This window comes from Mastigoproctus giganteus, chromosome 2 (assembly GCF_048544385.1).
Source record: "Mastigoproctus giganteus isolate SK-2022 chromosome 2, ASM4854438v1, whole genome shotgun sequence".
Taxonomy (NCBI): Eukaryota; Metazoa; Arthropoda; class Arachnida; order Uropygi; family Thelyphonidae; genus Mastigoproctus; species Mastigoproctus giganteus.
The window spans coordinates 203,086,740-203,108,953 of record NC_143576.1 but is presented as its reverse complement, the minus strand read 5'-3'; the positions used below and the strand labels follow the sequence as shown (position 1 = coordinate 203,108,953).

At 36.7% G+C, this 22,214-nt stretch overlaps 1 protein-coding gene across 1 annotated transcript in view; it reads right to left on the bottom strand.

The window, feature by feature from the left end:
• Window positions 1-22,214, bottom strand: part of LOC150089923 (purine nucleoside phosphorylase-like) — a 131,573-nt gene that overhangs the window by 78,409 nt on the left and 30,950 nt on the right. The window contains exon 2 of the mRNA XM_090368900.1: window positions 5,764-5,787. Coding sequence (XP_090225026.1) covers window positions 5,764-5,787 — 24 coding nt within the window. The remainder of the gene's footprint in view (window positions 1-5,763; window positions 5,788-22,214) is intronic.

Below are 22,214 nucleotides of genomic sequence, written 5' to 3'. Positions count from 1 at the left end.
GGCAACAAGATTAGTGAATGGAACAAAGGGTTGCTCTTAAGAAGAAAGGCTTAAGTTTTGCAAATTACAGTGTCTGGAGACTAGTCACGTACAAGGTGATCTGATTGAGGTGTATAAAGCCCTGAATGGTTTGAGCATGCTCAATGCAGATGGGATTCTTCCTCTTGCTCAGAAATCGCCTGAGAGGGCATAAATTCAAATTGAGGAAAGACAGTTTTAAGATAGATGTGCAAAAGTTTGCTTTTAGCCAGCAGGTGGTTGATTGGTGGAACAAACTTCCATCTGTCGTTGTAGAAGTTTATAGCTTAAACAGATTCAAGGCAGAACTTGACAAACATTTGGAGCGAGTGGATGGGTGAAATAAGGGTGTGTTTTTTTTTTTTTTTGGCTGATGCTATATGCATCATGTGCCTATGTTAATTCTAACTACAATTGTGTAGATTTTTACGCTATTAGGGTGAAATGTGTTCTCCTTCACTGAAATCTTCAATCATATAAAAAAACAGAGGGCATAAATTCAAATTGAGGAAAGACAGATGTAGGATAGATGTGTGGAAATTTGCCTTTAGCCGGCAGGTAGTTGGAAGAGGCTTTCATCCCTTGTTGTGGAAGTTGATAGCCTAAATAAATTTAAGGCTCAGCTGGACAGGTATTTCAAACGAACAGAGAGGTGAAGTGTAAGTTTTTTTTTTTTTTTTTTTTGGCTGATGCTGCATAAGCTTGCTTTCTTGCATCATATGCTTCTACTAATGCTAAATTTAATGAATTTGAGGTGTTGGTCAAAACATCAAAGGCAGATATTGTTCGAATATATCGGAGATGTGGTGTCACATAGATATAAGGAATGTAGAACTGGAATTTGGGGGGAGTACAATGTGTACAGGTAGGATAGAAAGGGAGGAGAGGTTATGCTATTAGTTAAGAAACACATAAAATCTAAGGAAGTGCAGCCAGTCGACATTGCTGTACAGTGCAGTGTCGAATCAGTTTTGTGTGACACAAACACTGGGAAATCAAATTTGAGATTAGAAGTCTGTTATGAGTCCTAAAGACTCTGATGAGTATAATAAAAAAAAAAAACTGTACAGGGAAATAGTGGGCCAGTATATCAGGAAGTCTTATAATGGGGGATTTTAATTTCCCGGATATTGACTTGAATTTGTGGGTTGGTCACTCACAAATTCACTAGCAAGGCTTTTGTGGATTTATTGAATGATTGTGTTCTCTATCAGCATGTTAGGGAGGTAACTAGAGGGAGTAATACTCCTGGTCTCAATATGAGTAATGATTCTTCATGCATTAAGAATCTGCAGATAAAGGAACCACTAGGTAGCAGTGATCACAATATGCTCAAGTGGGATTTACTAAAAGAGTTACCATCAGGGGTAAAGGGAAGGGATTTTGCTTTCGTAAAGGTGACTATGGTGGTCTGAGACAGTATCTAAATTCTATACGGTGGGACCAACTGATGATGTTATCAACAGCAAATTCAAAATGGGAAGCATTCAAAGAATTAATCTTTGAAGCTACTAGGCTTTACATACCATCTAAGAAATATTATTCAAGGTTTAGGCCTAAATGGGTGTCAGTGAACTAATGAGACATGTGGCAAAGAAGAAAAATGCATGGGATATAGAGGCGACTCCGTAGCCAGGTGGGAAGGAGCAGCAGTGCGTAGCACACGCTTCTTGATTAGACCGGGGTTCGAGCCCATCACTACCAAATACAGAGGATGCGGAAAGATCAAGGGAATGACCACCGCATATTCCCGGAGCAATATGGCCTTAGTTGCTAATGCTCCTAAAAACCAAATAACAGAACAAATAACAGCATGGGATATATACAAATTAATGGGTGCCATGGATACCTATGATAGATATAAGTCTGTAACCAAGTCACAAAGGAGATTAGGAAGGCAAAGACAGATTATGAGAAATCCTTGGCAAAGGATGCAAAGAAAAACAGCAAAGAGTTCTTTACCTATGTAAAATCTAGAAGGAAAGGGATGAATCAGATTGGTCCACTGGATATTGATGGTTCAACTGTTGATGATCCTGCTCAGGTAGCTAACAAATAAATGAGTATTTTGCATTTAGATTCAGGGAGGGGAATGCCAGAGGTGAATTAAACTTGGGCAGTGAGATAGATGATTTTGTAAAAACTGAGGAAAGTGGAGGAGAAATTGTTCAAGATAAACATAAAAAAGGCACCCGGGGTGGATGGGATCTAGCTAGTTATATTAAAAGAGGCAGCAAAGGATAAGCAAACCATTAGCCATAATTATGAGAGCTTCTTTGAACTCAGAGGAGGTACCCATGGACTGGAGATGTACAAATGTAACCCCAATTCACAAAGGCAGATCAAGGGGTGACATAAGTAATTATAGACCTGTTAGTTTAACTTCTGTTCCAGGGAAATTAGTGGAGGCACTGGTTAAAGAAGAAATGCAGGATCACCTAGACAAGACTTCAGTTTTAGCTCGGACACAGCATGTTTTGTTAAGGGAGAAGTATGTCTGACCAATTTGATTGGATGCTATGATGTGGTCACAAAGGCACTGGAAGACTACTGAACAAATTGGAACAGTGTGGCACTGGAGGCAAATTGTTGCTATGAATAATGGGATGGTTGAGTGGGAGAAGACAAAGGATGGTAATCAATGGACACTGCTCTTCGTGGACTAATGTTATCAGCGGAGTCCCTCAGGGTTCGGTGTTGGGTCCAGTGTTGTTTTGTTTATTTATAAATGATACTAATGAAGGTATATCAGGCTTAGTGTCGAACTTTGCAGATGATATAAAGGTTGGCAGGTGTTGTTGTTATTGTTATTTGGTTTTTAGGAGCATTAGCAACTAAGGCCATATTACTCTGGGAAATGCAGTGGTCATTCCCTGACCTTTCCGCATCCTCTGTATTTGTTGGTGATGGGCTCGAACCCCGGTCTAATCAAGAAGCGTGGTTGGCAGGGTTGTTGATGACAGTAATGGCAGTGTGCTACTGCAACAGGACCTAGAAAATTTGGGGAGATGGGCTGAGAAGTGGCAAATGAAGCTTAACATTGACAAATGTAAAGTACTGCATATGGGTAGAAGTAACCCCAGGGAACGTACCAACTCTGCGGTACTATACTTAGGGTGGTAGAAAAAAAAGACTTGGTGGTAATTGTGCAGTCAGATATGAAGTTTTCTGAGCAATGCAGACAGGCTGAAAAACTCTGTCATGGGATTTTGTCAATGATATACAGGAGATTTGCTATAAGGGAAAAGGAGGTTATTATCCCTTTGTATAAGGCAATGGTCCGGCCACACCTTGAGTACTGTGTACATGTCTGGAGGCCTCATTTTAGGAAGGATGGAGATTTGCTTGAGCATGTACAGAGAGGGTAATAAGATTAGTGATCGGAATGAAGGGATCCTCTTACCAAGAGAGGCTTAAGTTCTGCAAATTCCGGCAGCTCGAGACTAGGCACCTGCAAGATGATCTGACTGAAGTGTATAAGGCCTTGAATGGGTTGAGCACACTGAATTCTGATGGGATTCTTCCACTTGCTCAGATTACGAACATAAGGGAACATAAATTTAAATTGAGGAAAGACAGTTGTAGAATAGATGTGCGGAAATTTGTCTTTAGCCAGCGGGTGGTTAATTGCTGGTACAAACTTCCATCTGTCGTTGTGGAAGTTGATAGCTTAAATAAATTCAAGAAGGAACTGGACTGGACATCCTTCTTAAAATGAGGCCTCCAGACCTGTACACAGTACTCAAGGGTGTGGCCTGACCATTGCCTTATACAAAGGGATAATAACCTCCTTTTCCCTTATAGCAAATCTCCTGTATATCATTAACAAAATCCCATGACAGAGTTTTGCAGCCTGTCTGCAATGCTCAGAAAACTTCATATCTGACTGCACAATTACCACCAAGTCTTTTTCATTCTCTACCACTGTCAAGTGTGGTACCACAGAATTGATACATTACTCTGAGATTACTGCTTCCCATGTGTAGTACTTTACATTTGTCAATGTTAAACTTCATTTGCCACCTCTCAGCCCATCTGCTCAACTTTTTTAGATCCTGTTGCAGCAGTGTACTGTCATTATTGTCATTAACAACCGTGCCAACCTTCGTATCATCTGCAAACTTGGACAATAAGCCTGATATACCATCATAAATATCATTAATAAATACCGAAAACAATGGACCCAACACTGAACTCTGAGGGACTCCATTAATAACATTAGTCCATGAAGAGCCGTGTCCATTGATTACCACTATCTGTCTTCTCCCACTGAAATGTAGCCACACTTTAGTGTAGGCATATAATGAACCTGGAGATTTGGATGTAAACCAATTGAAAAATGGGCTAAAGTAAAGAACGCCTGCACGAGAAGCATGCAAAAGTTTAATGAAATTTACCGGTAAAAGTACTTTGCCATAATGGCATTTGTATTGTTGCTCGCTCGGTAAAGAGATGGTGGGTGTTATTGCTCTGGAGTAGAAATTGAATTCCACGGGGCTTGAAACCCTCCCGAAGTGTGTGTGTGGGGGGGGGGGGGGTACCCTGAAGTTTTTTCTTTAGAATCACTAATTGAATTACGAACAGTCATACAGGGAAGTTCTGGCATCATAAAAAATGTTCGTAACGTAGTTTCACTGGTAAACATTTTCGAAGTTTGCTGTGCTTCTCGTGTGGGCTTCCTTTGCCTTTTTTTTTTTTAATAATAAACAATTTACCCACCAGTTCACCAGTGATTCTAAAAAAAAAAAAAAAAGGTCAGGTTATCCCCTCCACTTCGGGAGGGTTTCAATCTCCCATGGGATTCAATTTATACTCCTGACTGATAACACTCACTGTATGTTTACTGAGCGAGCAACAATACAAATGCCGTTACGGCAAAGTACTTTTACCGGTAAATTTCATCGAACTTTTGCATGCTTCTCTTGCAGGCTTTCTTTACCTTTGCTGAAAATGCAACATTCTTGTTTTGTGCAGAATAAAGGATTTCATTCCAACATGAATAATTTCATCAACAAGATCTGAGCAAACACTGACATCAGAAGATTTAAAACAGTAATCCAACCAAGGAAAAGAAGAATAGAATCTTACAGATTATCCCATTTTGCATTCTTGTAATGCCAAACAACATAAAGCTGAAACTGGCCACAACAGAAAGGCTCCAGTGGAGAAGAGACTATCATCAAGGTACTGGCACCTGTAGTAGTTTGAAGAATTGTTCACAAGAAAAAAAGATCAGGGTTGGATGTGTGGTTAGGACTGTTTGATGTAACTAATTTATACTACTAAATTAACTATGCCTAACTAAATTAAATTAGCAGTATTACTGTTATTTATTTATTTTTTTTTTGCTGATAAAACATAAGATTTTGTAAATTATGCAAGAAGTAAAGTTCAGCAAAAAATTAAAACAAAAAGCATAAGTGAATCATGATTAATGATTTTGCTTGAAGAGTTTTGGTGATATCAGTGTGAAATTAATAGTAGCAGACTAATGATGTAGAACCAATTAACCACATATGGCATCTGATAAGTCAGTTCATCAGAAGAAACAAAGACTTATCTGAAATCTAAACAATGCAAATAGTTCAGTTTATGGCATTACCACCTTTGAATTTATTTCATTAAGAAAAATTCAACTTTTATTATCAAATTGCCTTTTTTGTACTTCTGTAATGAACAAAGTTGCATGCATTAAAAAAGTATCATGCAGTATATAACGAAGGTGTTAGGTCACTGAATACTCACCTGCTTCCATCTTCTCGAACAGTCCTAATTGAAAATAAAAAACATTAATTATTTTAACACATTACTTGGCGTCCAAATCTTTTACTTTAAACCCCCTCATGTGTTATTAAAAAACATTTTTATCTACCACAGTGAAGTATCTTCAATTAGAAAATTACACGCAAGAGCCAGAGAAAGGCTTCAAAATACAATTTGCTGCATGAATGAAGACCAGATTTTTGTTTTTCTATCACAAAATGTATCACAGTCGAACCCATCAGGGTTTGACTAGGAATACGTCAATTTTACGAATTTTTAAAGCTTAATTTAGAAATGTATGCTAATTGTGGATGAGTAGAACAAATTATCTTTTCCTCAAAATTTGTGATGAATTTATAAATTTAATAGTGAATAAAACAAAGGAAATTTTAATATCAGAAATAAAGCAAGCAATTTATTTTTATAATTAGGTACGTTGCATCTAATTGGCAACATTAAAGAAAAAATTTTTGGTTTCCTATCGATAAAACAGCACAATGCAAAATACTTGGAAAGAATAATCTTAAACAAATTGAAGGATTTATTTATAGATATTAAAAACTGCAACAGGCAAAATATTCAGGATTACAAGCCAGATTGAAACACAGTTATACAGCATATTAAGTACAATGCACCAGTCATTTTTTAAATTTGATTAGCAATAATATAGCAGATTCCTGAAGAAGTGGCATTATTTTTATTTTATACAAAATTTTTACAATTTTTTTTCTGCTTCTAAAAAACAATGGAGGTGTATTAGACAAATATTTAGAAGATTCAGTTACATTAATTGAAAAAATTAAGCAAAACAAGATGGTTAGCTAGTGCAAATGCTGTGTGAGCATTTGCAAGAGGGTATAAACAAATTCAGCAAGCTTTCATTAATTTATGTACCTGCAAAAGTGAAAAACCTATTTCTTAATTAGAAAGTTCGAAACTGGCCAAAAAATGAAATGACGAATATGAAACTGCCTTATTGACAATAATGTGGCACAAAATATTACAAAGATTAAACGCAACAAAGAAATCTATTCAGAACTCTAAAACAGATATATTAGAAGGCAGTAATCTTTTAAAATCATTGAATGGATTTATTTTAGATATAAGAAATGATTTCAAATCTATAGAAAGTGAAGCAAAAATTTAACGGAGAAGACAAATACAAAGATAAAAAAAGAGAATAAAAAAAAATGTAAACTTATGTATGATGATGCAACATATCATATTTTAAGTGGAAAAGAAGTTTATTGCTAATACTGTAATTGTTATTTGCAGTAAACTTATTGCCGAAATCAATGAACCGAGGTATACTATAAAATACTAAATATATTTAATGTTTTTTAAAAATGAAATGAAAATAAATTTAAATGTAAATATTACAATTTTTTTTATGATCTGAATGATTTTATTACTGTTAAGTTATTGATTATTTCTGTTATCTGCAATTTTTACTTTAGTGAATATATTACCTGATATAAGTATGCATACGTTTATTATTTGGTGTTATCAATTAATAAACAGTTACAATTAATAAACAGTTACAAAAATTAATAAACAGTTACAATTAATAAACAGTTACAAAAATGACTGATGCCAATAAATTTAAAGATGAAGTTGTTCAGTTTTTAAAATTTTCTATGGAGGAAAATAATTTTAAACATGAAAGATATCTACAATATTACACACGATGGCTTGAGATGTATCTTCCCTAATGTTGAAACTATTTTTAAATATTTTCAACAATGCCCATAACAAATGCAAAGCAGAGAATGCCCTTTTTTGGGTAGAAAGAATTATTTCAAGAAATATTTAAGCAATAATTTATACAAAATAAAATGTTTGGTTTACCCTTATTATATATTGAAACAGAATCAATGAATTTGATAAATAATAATTCCTACAAGAATAATTTCTCTGACACAATCTGAGCAAACATTCAGATCAGAAGATCGGGAACAGTAATCCGACGAAGGAAAAGAATTCTTGAAAATCATCCCATTTTACATTCCTGTAATGCCAAACAACATGAGGTTGAGAATGGTCATGAGGAAAAGGCTCCACTGGAGAAGAGACCATCACCAAGTTGTGATCTGAGATGAAATCTCTCACCTTGACTGTGGTGAGAGGTTTCAAACAACCTTAGAAGGATTGTTTGTGTGAAAAAAATCAAGCACGTTGGCTTTTTGGTTAGGATTGTCTGTAATTCTGGTAGGTAAATAAACAATCTGTGCAAGGTCATTAGTAATTGCAAAAGCCTCAGCAACTCGACCAGCTGAGTCCATGTGACTAGAAAACGGAAGCTGGCTGGAGTTGTGAACATTAAAATCACCGATGAAAATTACATCATTGTTAGGCAAGTTAGACTGGAGAAAGTAAAGTTTCAGAGATGTAGTCGATGAGTTACAAGTGAGTGGTGGAGCTGGGAAAACAATAGAGGCAACATATGAATTTGACAGAATGGGGAAGAGAGATTTTAAGCCAGAGAAGATTGAAAAGAGGAAATTCCAAAATACTAAGTCTGAGGGAATATCAGAGCAGACATATGTACAAGTACTACCTCTGAAGTGAAAGGAATCATACAGCAAATAATTAGAACAACTGAAACGAGCAGTGGTCAAATCAACCAATAATTGGGATTCTCTCAGAAAAAGTACACTGGGCTTGGTAAATGGATATCATCGATATTGCAACTGAGACCACACATTTATGAAACAAGCGAGAAGCATTTGGGAGGGTTTAGATATTTTTGGAGATAAGATTGTTCTATTAGTTTGACTATTCACGATGTATTTAGGAACAGAGTCATGCAAATGAAGGGATGCATTAGATGTGCTGCACCAGGGCCCAGATATAGGGGACCCAAACTGAGGGAGCCATGAAAATCTCAACGTAAATAAACAAGGCCCCTTAACCCCTTTTGCATCCAGGCCCCCAAGTACCTTTGCGTGGCCCTGGATGGGAAGGACATGTATGACATAATGAAATTTTTGGAAAACACGTATGCACAGCAAGAATATACCCAGCTCCTTGACAATGTGGCTTGGATAATGCACCCCCCCTCAGGAATACACACTACTTGGACTCCCTCCAGTCACCGTTTGCAGAGTAGAGGCAGTGAGATTATACACTAGCTGATCCAGAAGCCTTCTAGGGAGTTATCAAGGATTTGGTTCAGTCCGGTGGACTATCTAGCAATGAACCTGCAAATGCTGTTTTAGAGCTGTATCCAGTGCTGTAGTTGTAAAATTAGCAGAAGGTATACTCTGTGAATGTTACATATGCAGAGAGTATACTGTGCTTATTAACTGAATTCCAGAGGGTGTACACTGGATACTTTTGTGTGTGTGTGTGTGTACACATAATATTCCAATTAAATCAGAGAAAAGAGAGCAAAAATAAGTAAAAATATATATATCTGTATTAGGTGAAGAATTTATTTGTAAATTTTAATATAGATCAGCACCGATTAATCCCATCTAAGTGACAGATTATGCATTACATCAATCTGTATTGATATGTTCTAGATATGATAGAAAAAAAAATAATAAAGTTATTGGATTGGCAATAAGGTAGCAAGTTAGGTGAGATTAGGTACAGTCTGTGGAAAACTTGTGCGTCAAAAACGCCTAAGTAACATTCAAAGTCCCAATGCCGGCACAGTAGCTAAAACCTAGAAGTAAAGTGAGAGTATCCTCTGGGATTAGCTTGGTGTGCCCACACAGGTCAAAAGCACGTGTGAGATATTTTGGAGCACAGGCAGTATGTATACCGTATAGGCCTAAATGTAGTTGTGTGTTACTATATAGGAAGAATCCTGGTAGATGAGTCACAGCTCAGGCATTCCTCTTAGTATATCTGTATTAGGTGAAGAATTTATTTGTAAATATTATTTCTAAATTTTAATATAAATCAGCACCGATTAATGCCATCTAAGTGACAGATTATATATATATTAGCTATATAGTTCAAGGAAGATTGAGGGTTATGCTGCACCAGCCAAAAAAAAAAAAAAAAAAAACCAAGTTAACCTGAGAGAGAGAGAGAGAGAGAGAGAGAGAGAAGGGAATCATCAAGAAAGAGAAAAATTATGATATCCAACACAGGACCCTGGGTGAGCCAAGCTCATACTCACCAGATGTGAGCCCCTGGGGTTATATATATATATATATATATATATATATATATATATATATATATATATTAAAAATAATAAAACTATAAATTATAAATAAAGAATCAAATTCTAATAAATTTACTTTTTAATTTTTAGTAAATATTTTAATAATACTTTTTTTTATAGTCTTTCAAAAACTAGAAGGCATATACTATTTACCTAAAAAAAATCCAGAGGATATACAGTGTATACCCTCCACTACAATCCTGGCTGTACCCTTGAAATGTAATGAATATTGGATCTCAGCCTGATGCTCATCATAACCTCAAAAGATATCAATCATAATGCATGATGAAAGAGATGGGGGATTGCCAGAGCTTTGCTCTGAAGTCTAAACATAGGTTCCACCATTTCAAGCCTCCGATAAGCAAAGTGGTGATATTGCACCAGTTGGTGAAGGTCATCTACCACCTAGTATTCCCTGGTAACACAGAGGGTGGCATTCCCATGTGTGGTGTAAGTGCCACACCTCGACCCCTGCTTACATTAGTTCATAACTGGGTAATCACCTCCAATATAGTAGGTGCCATATTTCAGTAGTTGCATATGGGAGTTATATCCAGAGTTGCTAACAATGATGGGAATGTTAGTATTCAGAGTTACTAACTAACAGTCCCATCATCGTTTAGGTGCAAGCGAAGAATTTGGCTCTCAAAGACCAACCAGACGTTGCTGAAATTACCACCAAATTTGGGTCCACTCAATTTGAGCATCACCTGAATATCAGTTCCATCAGAGTTTTAGACTCCCAGATGGCAAGCCCAGCTTGACATACCTGAGAGAATGTCTGTAACAACCTCAAGAACCTTATTTGTGATTTGAATGATTTTATTACTGTTAAGTTATTGATTATTTCTGTTATCTGCAATTTTTACTTTAGTGAATATATTACCTGATATAAGTATGCATACGTTTATTATTTGGTGTTATCAATTATGATAATATTTTAGAGCAGAAAGCTTCAAACTATGACAATGGTTAGTGTATTTGCATCAACTGCATATTTGAATTTTTTAGACAAACCGAAGTTTGTACATTGACATCACTACTGTAACCTCTCATATTGTGAAATCCTTTAAAAGGAAAGCAACTCATTGTGAAGGATTTCACAATATGAGATGTGACAATAATGATGCAAATGTATAAACTTTGTTTTGTCTAAAAAAAAAAAAATTCAACTATGTAGCAATGAAGCAAATGCGCTAACCAATGTCAGTTTTAATTTTACATAGTTTCAGGCTTTCTGCCCTAAAATATTAGGTCTAAGAAGTACACCTTTTGGTGTCTCTCATTATGTAAATAAGGCACAATTGAGTTGTCACCCCTTACACCTCTGGATACAATCACTGATTAGAAGCCAGATAGCTTTGAGATAGTACTGTCTCAAAATAGTAGTCCTCTCTGATTGGAAAGCATTACTTATTTGAAGTGTGAGGGCAACTCATTGCGAAGAATTTCACAATGTGGGATGTTACAATAATGATGCTAATGTACAAACTTCGGCTTGTCTCAAAAATTCAACTATATAGTGATGATGCAAATGAACTGACCAATGTCAATTATGATATTAAAAAAGTTTTTCTTATATTAAGGTGACCAGACATCCCGGATTATGCAGGAAAGTCCCGTATTTCAATCGTTTGCCCCACATTGAAAACTGTTCAGGAAAATGTCTTGGATTGCATATGTAGCCTCAATACTTAATGGCAAACATCATGCAAATCATTTGCATTATGTCTGCTGGGAAACAATGGTACAACAGAAAGTTTTTTCAACAGTAAATAAGCTGTAGATGTCAACAAAAACACAGCTGACCATAGAAACGCTGAAAGCAATACTTCAAGTTAAGTGCAATTTTATTAATTCTTGTGAAGAATTTTACGAAGAAATAGCAAATAAGGAAAAATTAAGAAAAATTCACTCAGCGGAAAAATATTTAATTTCTCTTGTTTTTATTGTTAAAAGATGTATTTACATATTATCATTATTGCTCTTTTATATTATTTCTCCCTGATTGGGGTTTCCACCTCATGATGGGTATTGCTACCAAGTACAGAGGGTGGGTGTTGTTACGTCTGGTGTTACTGTTGGTCGAGGAACTCTGATTATACTACAGGTGTTCAGGATTGTGAATTTCTGGAGTTCCTTGTAGGTATTCGCAGGGAGACCTATCGCTGCTAGGCTGTTATGTAGGGTCTTTGGCACCATGCCGGTGATTGATACAATGATCGAGATGGTTGTTACTTGTTGTATATACCAAATCTCTTTGATCTCCTATCTTAGGTTCGTGTATTTCCTGATTTTTTCCCCATGGGTTTTCTGCAAGTTGCCAGTGTTGGTTACCACTATGTCAATCAGATAGGTAGCCTTTTCCTTCTTGTCCACGAGGGTTATATGTCCGGTTGTTGTGTGGTATTGTCTTATCCGTTGTTATGGCTCTGTCCAAGTACAGTTTGTGGGTTGGGGTCTCTAGTACTGCCTGGGGTTCATACTTATGGTACAGTACACTTTCTTTGATCAACTGGTATCTCCTTTCTAGCTTCTGATATATTATCCTGGCTACCTGGTGTGTCTATGAATCAGACACTCTGGCTCCTTGGCAATGTATTTTCTATAATTTCTTAAGTCGATTACCTGGTCTTGGATGGCAAGCACAAATCCTTCAGTCTCAGGGAAGAATGTCCTGCTTTGTGACCCATGCATTGGAAGCAATTTTATCTATGTGATCTTGATGGAGGTCATGGTAGTGTCTGCCATGGAGTGTCTTCTTTGTCCACCTTTCTAGCTTCATTTGTGCCTTCTGGATGGGTGGGGACTCCTCACTTAGGTTGAGTGGATACTGCTTGTTTATCTTCCTTATGGCCTGGTGGAGTGCTGCTGTATGTTTCTGGAAGTAATCCTTCAGGTTAGCAATCGCTGTTTTATGTTGCTTGATGAGGTCTATCAGGCCCCTTTCCTCCTTCATTCCGAGCAATTGTCGGTCTCTCCACAGCTGACTTCGGGTGGTATTGGTGGCTCTTGGTTGTTCATCATTGTCTCCTTGTCTTTCTCATGATATCCTCCAGCTCGGTGTTAGTCCAAGGAGTATGTTAGCACTGCAGCTGCATAGGTGTTTGTGGCTTTAACTGTGTTCCCTCCATTCAGCTTTATTAGCATTAGCATTAGTAGAGGCATTTGATGCAAGAAAGCAAGCTTATGCAGCATCAGCCAAAAAAAAAAAAAACCCACTTCCACTTCACCCCTCTGTTCGTTCAAAATACCTGTCCAGCTGAGCCTTAAACTTATTTAGGCTATCAACCTCCACCACAAGGGATGGAAGTCTGTTCCACCAACCAACCACCCGCTGGCTAAAGGCAAATTTCCGCACATCTATCCTACATCTGTCTTTCCTCAATTTGAATTTATGCCCTCTCAGGTGATTTTTCTGAGCTAGAGGAAGAATCCCATCAGCATTGAGCATGCTTAAACCATTCAAGGCTTTATACACCTCTATCAGATCACCTCGCTGGTGCCTAGTCTCCAGACACTGTAATTTGCAAAACTTAAGCCTTTCTTTGTAAGAGCACCCCTTTGTTCCATTCACTAATCTTGTTGCCCTTCTCTGTACTCGTTCTAGCAGCTCTACATCCTTCTTGAAATGAGGCCTCCAGACCTGTATACAGTACTCTAGGTGTGGCCTGACCATTGCCTTATACAATGGAATAATCACCTCCTTATCCCTGCTGGAAAAATTCCTGTATATCATTGACAATACTCCATGAGCTACTCTTGCAGCCCATCTGCACTGCTCAGAGAACTTCATATCTGCCTGCACAACCACCCCCAAGTCCCTTTCATTCTCTACCACTGTCAGTGTAGTACCACAGAGTTGATACGTTGCTCTGGGGTTGCTGTTTCCCATGTGTAGTACTTTACATTTGTCAATGTTAAACTTCATTTGCCACCTCTCAGCCCATCTGCTCAACCTTTCCAGATCCTGTTGCAGCAGCATAGTGTCAGTAGTGTCCTTGACAACCCTGCCAACCTTTGTATCATCTGCAAATTTGGACATTAAGCTTGATATACCATCATCAATATCATTTATAAATACAGAAAACAATAATGGACCCAACACTGAGCCCTGAGGGACTCCACTAATAACATTAGTCCACGATGAGCAGTGTCCATTGATTACCACTCTCTGTCTTCTCTCCCTCAACCACCCCTTTATCCATAGCAGCAATTTGCCTCCAATGTCACACTGCTCCAATTTGTGTAGCAGTCTTCCATGTGCAACAGTATCAAAAGCCTTTCTAAGATCCAAGTATATAATATCAAAGTTATTCCCTGCATCCAGTTCTTTTGTGACTGCATGATAGTATCCAATCAAGTTGGTCAGGCAAGATTTCCCCTTAACAAAACCATGCTGTGTCTGAGCTATAACTGAAGTCTTGTCTAAATGATCCTGCAGTGCTTCTTTAACCAGTGCCTCCATTAATTTTCCTGGAACAGAAGTTAAGCTCACAGGTCTATAATTACTTGTGTCAGCCTTTGATCCTCCTTTGTGAATTGGGGTCACATTTGCACATTTCCAGTCTATGGGTACCTCCCCTGAGTCCAAGGAAGCTCTCATAATTATGGCTAACGGTTTGCTTACTTCCTTTGCTGCCTCCTTTAATATAACTGGATAGATCCCATCCACCCCGGGTGCCTTTCTTGTGTTTATCTTCAACAGTTTCTCCTCCACTTTACTCCCAGTTATTTCAAGATTCTGTAGCTTACTGCTAGAGTTGAATACACCTCTGGCATTCCTCTTGCTGAATAACTCCTCATGTGTGAATGTCAATGCAAAATATTCATTTAGTTTGTTAGCTACCTGAGCAGGATCATCAACAGTTGACCCATCAATATCAAGTGGACCAATCTGATTCATCCCCTTCCTTCTAGAGTTTACATAAGTAAAGAACTCTGCTGTTTTTCTTTGCATCCCTTGATTCTCAGTTCCCACGTAGAGCTTGATGTCATCTATGTACATCAGGTGGATGAGAGTGTACAGGTTATTCCTTTCTTCTTTGAGGTTATTATGGTTTATTTTCAGCAAGCTTCTGAGTCTCTGATGGTATTTTTCGGTCAGGCAGGCTTTAATTTCCTTGTACTGTAACTGCTGAGCCTGCATCATCCCCAAGTATTTGTAGGCCTCTGCCGTGGCTTCAATCTCTTTACCAGTCTACAGCTGGTAGTTTCGGTTGACTAATTTTTCCTGGTGCAATCTGTGGATCTTGTATTTGTCCAGACCAAATTCCATCCTAATATCATTGCTGAATTCTTCATTGATCCAGATTAGCTGTTGGAATTGATTCTCAGTTCCCACGTAGAGCTTGATGTCATCTATGTACATCAGGTGGATGAGAGTGTACAGGTTATTCCTTTCTTCTTTGAGGTTATTATGGTCGCCATTATTATTATTTCACAGAAAAAAACTAACCTTTTTTTTCACTAAACAAAAGTGAAAATCGATTAAAAACATGACCCCTCTAATAAGTGTTTTTTTTTCCCCTTCTAATTACAATGATTTTTCTTTGCCAAATACTAATTTTATCCTTATTGTTTTGCACAACACATGTAGTTTGCCAAAAGAAGCTTATGTCACATCCTTCACGCAACCCTCTGTTCATTACATTGCGTAACACGAGGGGTAACGTATACCTGAATTTCAACCTTTCTGTGAAAAAAATAAAATAAATATATACGTTTCTTATATTTCTATTTTTAACTATATAGCCTAATATTAGAGCATGACTATGGCCTAAAAAGGGGAACCAAAAATCCACCATAACAAGCAAAGTCATACTTAATCTAAAATTAACATAATAACAGATCAAGTGTATCATGATACCGTTACTGCATAAAGCTTACACTGAAAGGCACGTCAACATGAGCCATCTGTGTCTGCAAGTTACGTGCCAGCTACACCTTATTAATATATACTAAATATAGTATATAAAATAGCTGAAAGACAATGTTGAATTATTAAAATTTTAATTTTTAAGTTAAGTTAAGATAAGATAAGATTTAAGACAAGTTAAAGTTATAGACAGCATAATATGTTAAACTTGCCAAATATGACTTACACAGAAAATTTTTAAGAACGGCTGCCTGGCAAAATATAACTGCTAGCCCTACACAGATTTAAAACTGATAGATTTTGTTTAATATAACTGCTAGCTTTTACACAGATTTAAAACATAAAACTGCTATCCCTATAGATTTAAAAATATAAGTAAAAATATAGAAACACGGTACTTATATTCGCAGACATATGTAATGTTTAATCTAACCTGATGGCATTAATTTTACACACACACGCACCATGCTATATTTGTTTTTTGGCGTTTTTTAAGAAGTTTTATGTTTGATTTTAAAAGTTTAGTTCAAAGAAGGCAATGCATTTATATTTTGTATGTGAATATTTTTATATATAAAAAAAAAAAATTTTTAAATGTGGATTTTTTTTTACAATCTAAAATACCCAAAATTACAAGGAGCCCAGAGGTCATTTTGCTCTTGAGGCGCTGTCTAGTATAGGCTGCATTGCCCTTTATAATGGTGTAAATTTGGCTCTGACTGTAGAAGTTTTAAGAATACAGATTAGTTTACCTATAATAAATATTCGTTCAGCCTTGGCTGATGTAAAGATGAATTCCGTTGTCAGTTTATTGTCTGCGTGGTTAGCACAGTGGTTATAATCAATGACGCGAAGAACTTTTATGGGCTTTTTCACTACGTGGCTCATTTATAGCTGGTCTCAGTTCAGGGCAGCAAGGTCACCCCGGCAAATTCTAGTTTTTCAGCCAGTAAACCGACCAGCAACCCACGTAATTTACGGACAACACACACGGGTATATGAGGTAATTTTCGTGTGACGCTCATATACGGGGTTCTCCCACTCCCTCGGATGTTTAATGAAAAAGTAAAAAAAAAAATAAATAAAAATATAGCAATGCTAAATACAATGAGTCTGAAAATGTTGTCTGGCCGTGCTTTGCTTTCTATAAAAAGATAATCAGTCACGGACATATCAAATTTTAATTAGAAGGGTCGTGACAAATTCTCTGAGCAAGGAGCGGAGGACGAATTTTAGGTAAGGTAAGCCCTTACCTAAAATTCGGTAACAAATATTTACTTCATCAGTACTGAGTAAAATATGACCCTGCCCCAAAACAGCATATCAAGCTAGAAGGCTGCAATTGTACAAAAAAAAAAAAAAAAACATATAGATTTCCCAGCACGGGGAAAAGTTGTGAAACGCAGCATTAAACTTAGTAAACATTCAAAAGACAATAAGACATTGAACAAAATTTAATACAAGTTGCTAGCGAACGGTTAAAATTCTAAAGTGAGTAGTCCCTTTTCTCCATTAGGATTTGCTTGCAATAAGTTTTGTCCGCAGTCTCTCGGCATTAATTTTTAGTGCATTAATTAAAATATCTTCAGAATACTGCTGGGGAACATCGTCTTTACTCGCTAGGTTTACAAGCTGCTCCTCAATGTAAAACAATCACTTTCGTTATTTCTTTTCCCCCCTGACAACATCCGCCCCATAAGCAGGTGCGCAGTCATGACCTGCTGTTTCCACGGGATTGTCCGTCCCCCCAACTGGCACGAAAAATAGCATGAGAGATGGTATTGATTGGTGTAGGTGCATCAGCAACTTAGGTCATATTGCTCCAAGTTGCTAATTAAATATCAACAATAGCCTTGAAAAGAGTGCAGGAAATCAATGAGAACCATTGGATCTTATTTACACAAAGATCCAACAAAAAGAAAAGAAAATGTCCAGCAATCCATCTCAGAAAGTTAATGAGCGATTTCATTACCATTATAGCAGAGGCATATGATGCAAGAAAGCAAGCTTATATATAGCATCAGCCAAAAAAAAAAAACCCTCCCGTTTCTATCAACTTCCACAAAGATCCGATGCCATATTCTTTGAGACTTTCATCAAGCACACAGTTTCCTGTACTGTTTACATTATATAGTCATTGGTATAAAAATATCAAATTAAATTTTTGAGAAATTGGATAGAAATAACATGTCGTCCAGTTCACCCTGTGGAAATGTTTCTGGAAATAATTACAGTGATTATGGGATGACTATCAGCAGAGTTAAAACTCCAACTTTATCATTCTCCAGCAAGCCAGCCTTGCTGGAGAATGATAAAGTAATTTGCAACAGAAGAAATATCATAAATGGGGAGGCAGAATGCCGATAAGAACAAAGAGACAACTCAAATTCTAGGCCGCCACTGCACCTGACCCTATTCCAACCTTGAACTTCGCCTGTGTTTTGTTGAAAGTTTTCTAAAGTTATGGACAAGTTCTACAAATAAAATAACTATCAATTGCATTAACTTTCGCTACGACTCGCATCTAATTACAATTACTTCATGAAATATAATGTATGGTAACAGAACGCAACACTGATGAACAATTTGGTATAAATAATACACTGGTTTTCTTTCCCCCTTTATTTTTTAATAAAAGGTATCCAATGGAAATAAGGTATTAACTAACCTAAAATCAGTTTAAGGTGTTTTTTATTTAAAAAAAAAAAAATGTTCGATATACCGTAATCGCATAGGCCTCCGTAGCTCCTGACTGCTAAATACGGTCGATCTACCAATCCACACTGGAACATAATCTGACCAGTGTGTCAGATTATGGTCCATTTTCCTCAACATGAATCGTTGAGGAAGCTTCCATCCTGCAGTGAGTTGATAATAGTTTACCTTTATATATATATATATATATATATATATATATATATATATATATATATATATATATATATATATATATATATATATATATATTCGCATAAATCGTCCCATGATATATTTGATAAGCACTGATCACAGGTTGTACATAAGAATCTGATGAAATAACAACAAAACTGAAAACAAATATAACTGAAACAACTGAAAGAAAAATATGTCTAACTACTGCAAAGTAGGAGTTAAAAAGACTATGCATTTCTGAAGTACTGTAACAACATATACAATCAATGTCACTGAATTATAAATCAATTGTATATAGTGGAAAAGCATCCTAGAAATTTAACTTTCTTGATCCTTCCCTTAACTTCTTAATCCTCCAAAGTGCTATTACTTAATATTATTTTATCAGATTTAATACATTCAAGATTTACTCTCGACTCAGTTCATAAGGACAGAGCACCCAATTTAAACTTCCGATTATACAAGGAGGTACCAAATTTCTTTTTTTCTTTTTTAAACAAAAAGTAAACTTACTGCTCTTCTTTAGAACCCATTGTCGACTTTATATCAGTACGTATAGTTCTGGTCCCTCAAAGAATACTCACTAAGTATAATTATCCGGTGTATATATCTAATATATCTAGTTGTCATGTGATGATAAGTTATCATACCCTCTTAAGTGCTATTGAAGAGATTTCAACACTTGTTTGTGAAAAATAAAGATAATACTGTACTTCGTTTTAATATACTGTAGTCGTTTTTAAACGACAAAAGAGAGCGACATAGCTATTTTAAGAGAAAAAAAAAAAAAAGAAAAGAAAATGTCCAGCAATCCATCTCAGAAAGTTAATGAGCGATTTCATTACCATTATAGCAGAGGCATATGATGCAAGAAAGCAAGCTTATATAGCATCAGCCAAAAAAAAAAAAAAAACCCTCCAGTTTCTATCAACTTCCACAACGACAGATGAGTTTTTTCCAGCAATCAACCACTCGCTGGCTAAAGGCAAATTTGCGCACATCTATTCCACAACTGTCTTTTCTCAATTTCAATTTATGCCCCCTCAGATGCGTAATCTGAGCAAGAGGAAGAATCCCATCAGCACTGAACTTGCTCAAACCATTCAAAGACTCATACACCTCAATCAGATCAGCTCGCAGGTGCCTAGACTCCAAACGCTGCACTGTTACAATTATTTTTGCTTAATTCTGAACAATCCTTTGTTCACCCCCCCCCCGAAAAAAAAAAAACAACCTGTACAAAAATGCAATCTTTCGATTTATAGACGAGAATTACTTATTATGGATGAAAATTATTCTATATCTGCTTTTGTATTTGCTCCCTCCCCCGCTTCCCACAAATAAAATACAGTATTTCTAATGTTTTATTAAAATTACAATCATTAATATAATTACGAGAAAGTCATTTTGAGCTTCACTGTTAACTGTCAGAAAAATATCACACTTTGGAGTCCACTTCTAAAAAATAAAATATAAAAATAAATAAAATGTAAATATGTATTATACCGCAAACAATTCTAGTAAACGGCGCTTAAGTAATAACCCAATCCTGTTGATATACAGAAAAGTATTTCTCCTACCTAGGGCTGTGCCAAGCCATTTGAGTACCCAAGACAAGAATGAAAAATTGCACCCTCCACTAAAATATTTAAAAAAAAAAAAATTTAATTAGAAAAAAAATACTTATTTAAAATACATTTCTGGTACACGTTTTAATAAAAAAAAATTAAAACTGAGGTTATAAAAATGACAACCAGTGGGGCAACAACCATGATGGCACCCCAGATATCTCTGGCGTGCAGAGTTCGGTATCTGTACACAGTTGCACCACAAAGATTTTCGTCTAGTAACAGCAAGGTGATAAACGGATTGGAATAATCAAAACATAAAATCGAAAACGTTTGCAATTATTTAATCTTTCTGGCGCTCCTTTCAGCTTTTAACATGAGGCAAGAGCCTCGTTCGCCTCACCTTCGGCATAGCTCTGCCTATGTCGTTATTGGCGTCTAAGTAACTAGTGTGTGTGTGTGTAAACATTTATTGCATCTAAAAAAGTAGAAATAATACCCTGGTACAGACAAGATAGAGAGGTTTACCTTGAATAAAAATATATATAAAATACGCAAGTGAGACTTTAATGGAGGAATAAAATAAAAATGTAAAGAAGCTCATTAAAACTGATGATAAAAGGTTTGCTGAAGTTTGATATCAGTGAGTCTAAAATATTTTTCTATACACTTTGTCGTGAAGCTAGACAATAGGGCCAAGATCGAAACAGGTGGCTAGTTGAACGGAGTGAGTACTGTTCTTGACCAGCTTGGGGATTCTTTCTCATTTAATCCACTCTCGCCAATACAAATGTTTATCGTATTTAGTAGTCACGGGCTTGGACCCCAATCCACTCAAGGAACGCGTGCTATGCATTCTCGCTCCTGACCACTCGGTTACATTAGGTCTATACATAAACAAATAAATTTTCTCTTTATACTCCGGGACGACCAAACGGTCAGAGGAGTTCACAAGATAGGCAGAATACAAGAAACAGCACCGTATTCAGTAGTCACGGGCTTGAACCCCGGTCACTCAAGGAACGTGTACTTATGCACCCGCGCGCCTGGCTCGGATCTCTTACAAAAGATCATTTCTGTTACTTGTTTGTTATTTGTTTTTTAGGAGCATTAGCAACTAAGGTCATATTGCTCAGGGGATATGCGGTGGTCATTCCCTGGCCTTTCCGCATCCTCCGTATTTGGTGGTGACGGGCTCGAACCCCGGTCTAATCAAGAAGCGTGTGCTACGCACTACTGCTCCTTCCCACCTGGCTAGGGAGACGCCTTTCTGTTACTTTTGATACTACAGTACTGTAACAATGAAATTTACAATTATCATAAAGCAAGTTTAATTGCTCGCTTAAGTCTTTTTTTTTTTTTTAATCAACAAAAAAAATCTGGGATTAATTTGTCCATGAGACAGAAAATCTGCTGTTAACAGCTGTAAACCCACTTTAAATTGGGCCCAGAATTATGTCCAGATATAATAGTTCTAAAAGTATAATTTATGTCCAGATACTTAAATGCGCAGAGGTTTGTTTGTTATTTGGTTTTTAGGAGAATTAGCAACTAAGGACATATTGCTGGGGGATATGCGGTGGTCATCCCCTGACCTTTCCGCATCCTCCGTATTTGGTGGTGACGGGCTCGAACCCCGGTCTAATCAAGAAGCGTGTGCTACGCACTGCTGCTCCTGCCCACTTGGCTACGGAGGCGCCATGCGCAGAGGTACTGCATTCTTCAGCGGCTGATTGAAAAGTTGTGAAACTACTCGATTACGTAAACTTCAGTATAATACGGTATTTCATACTTTTGTTTCTCTGTTGGTATTGTGCTATCTAAAAATTTCGGAAGATGCTTGAACTTTTATTTAGATGAGTTCAGTAGCGGCTCGTGACTCTCATATATGCTGCTTCTTCAAGTTACATTAAAT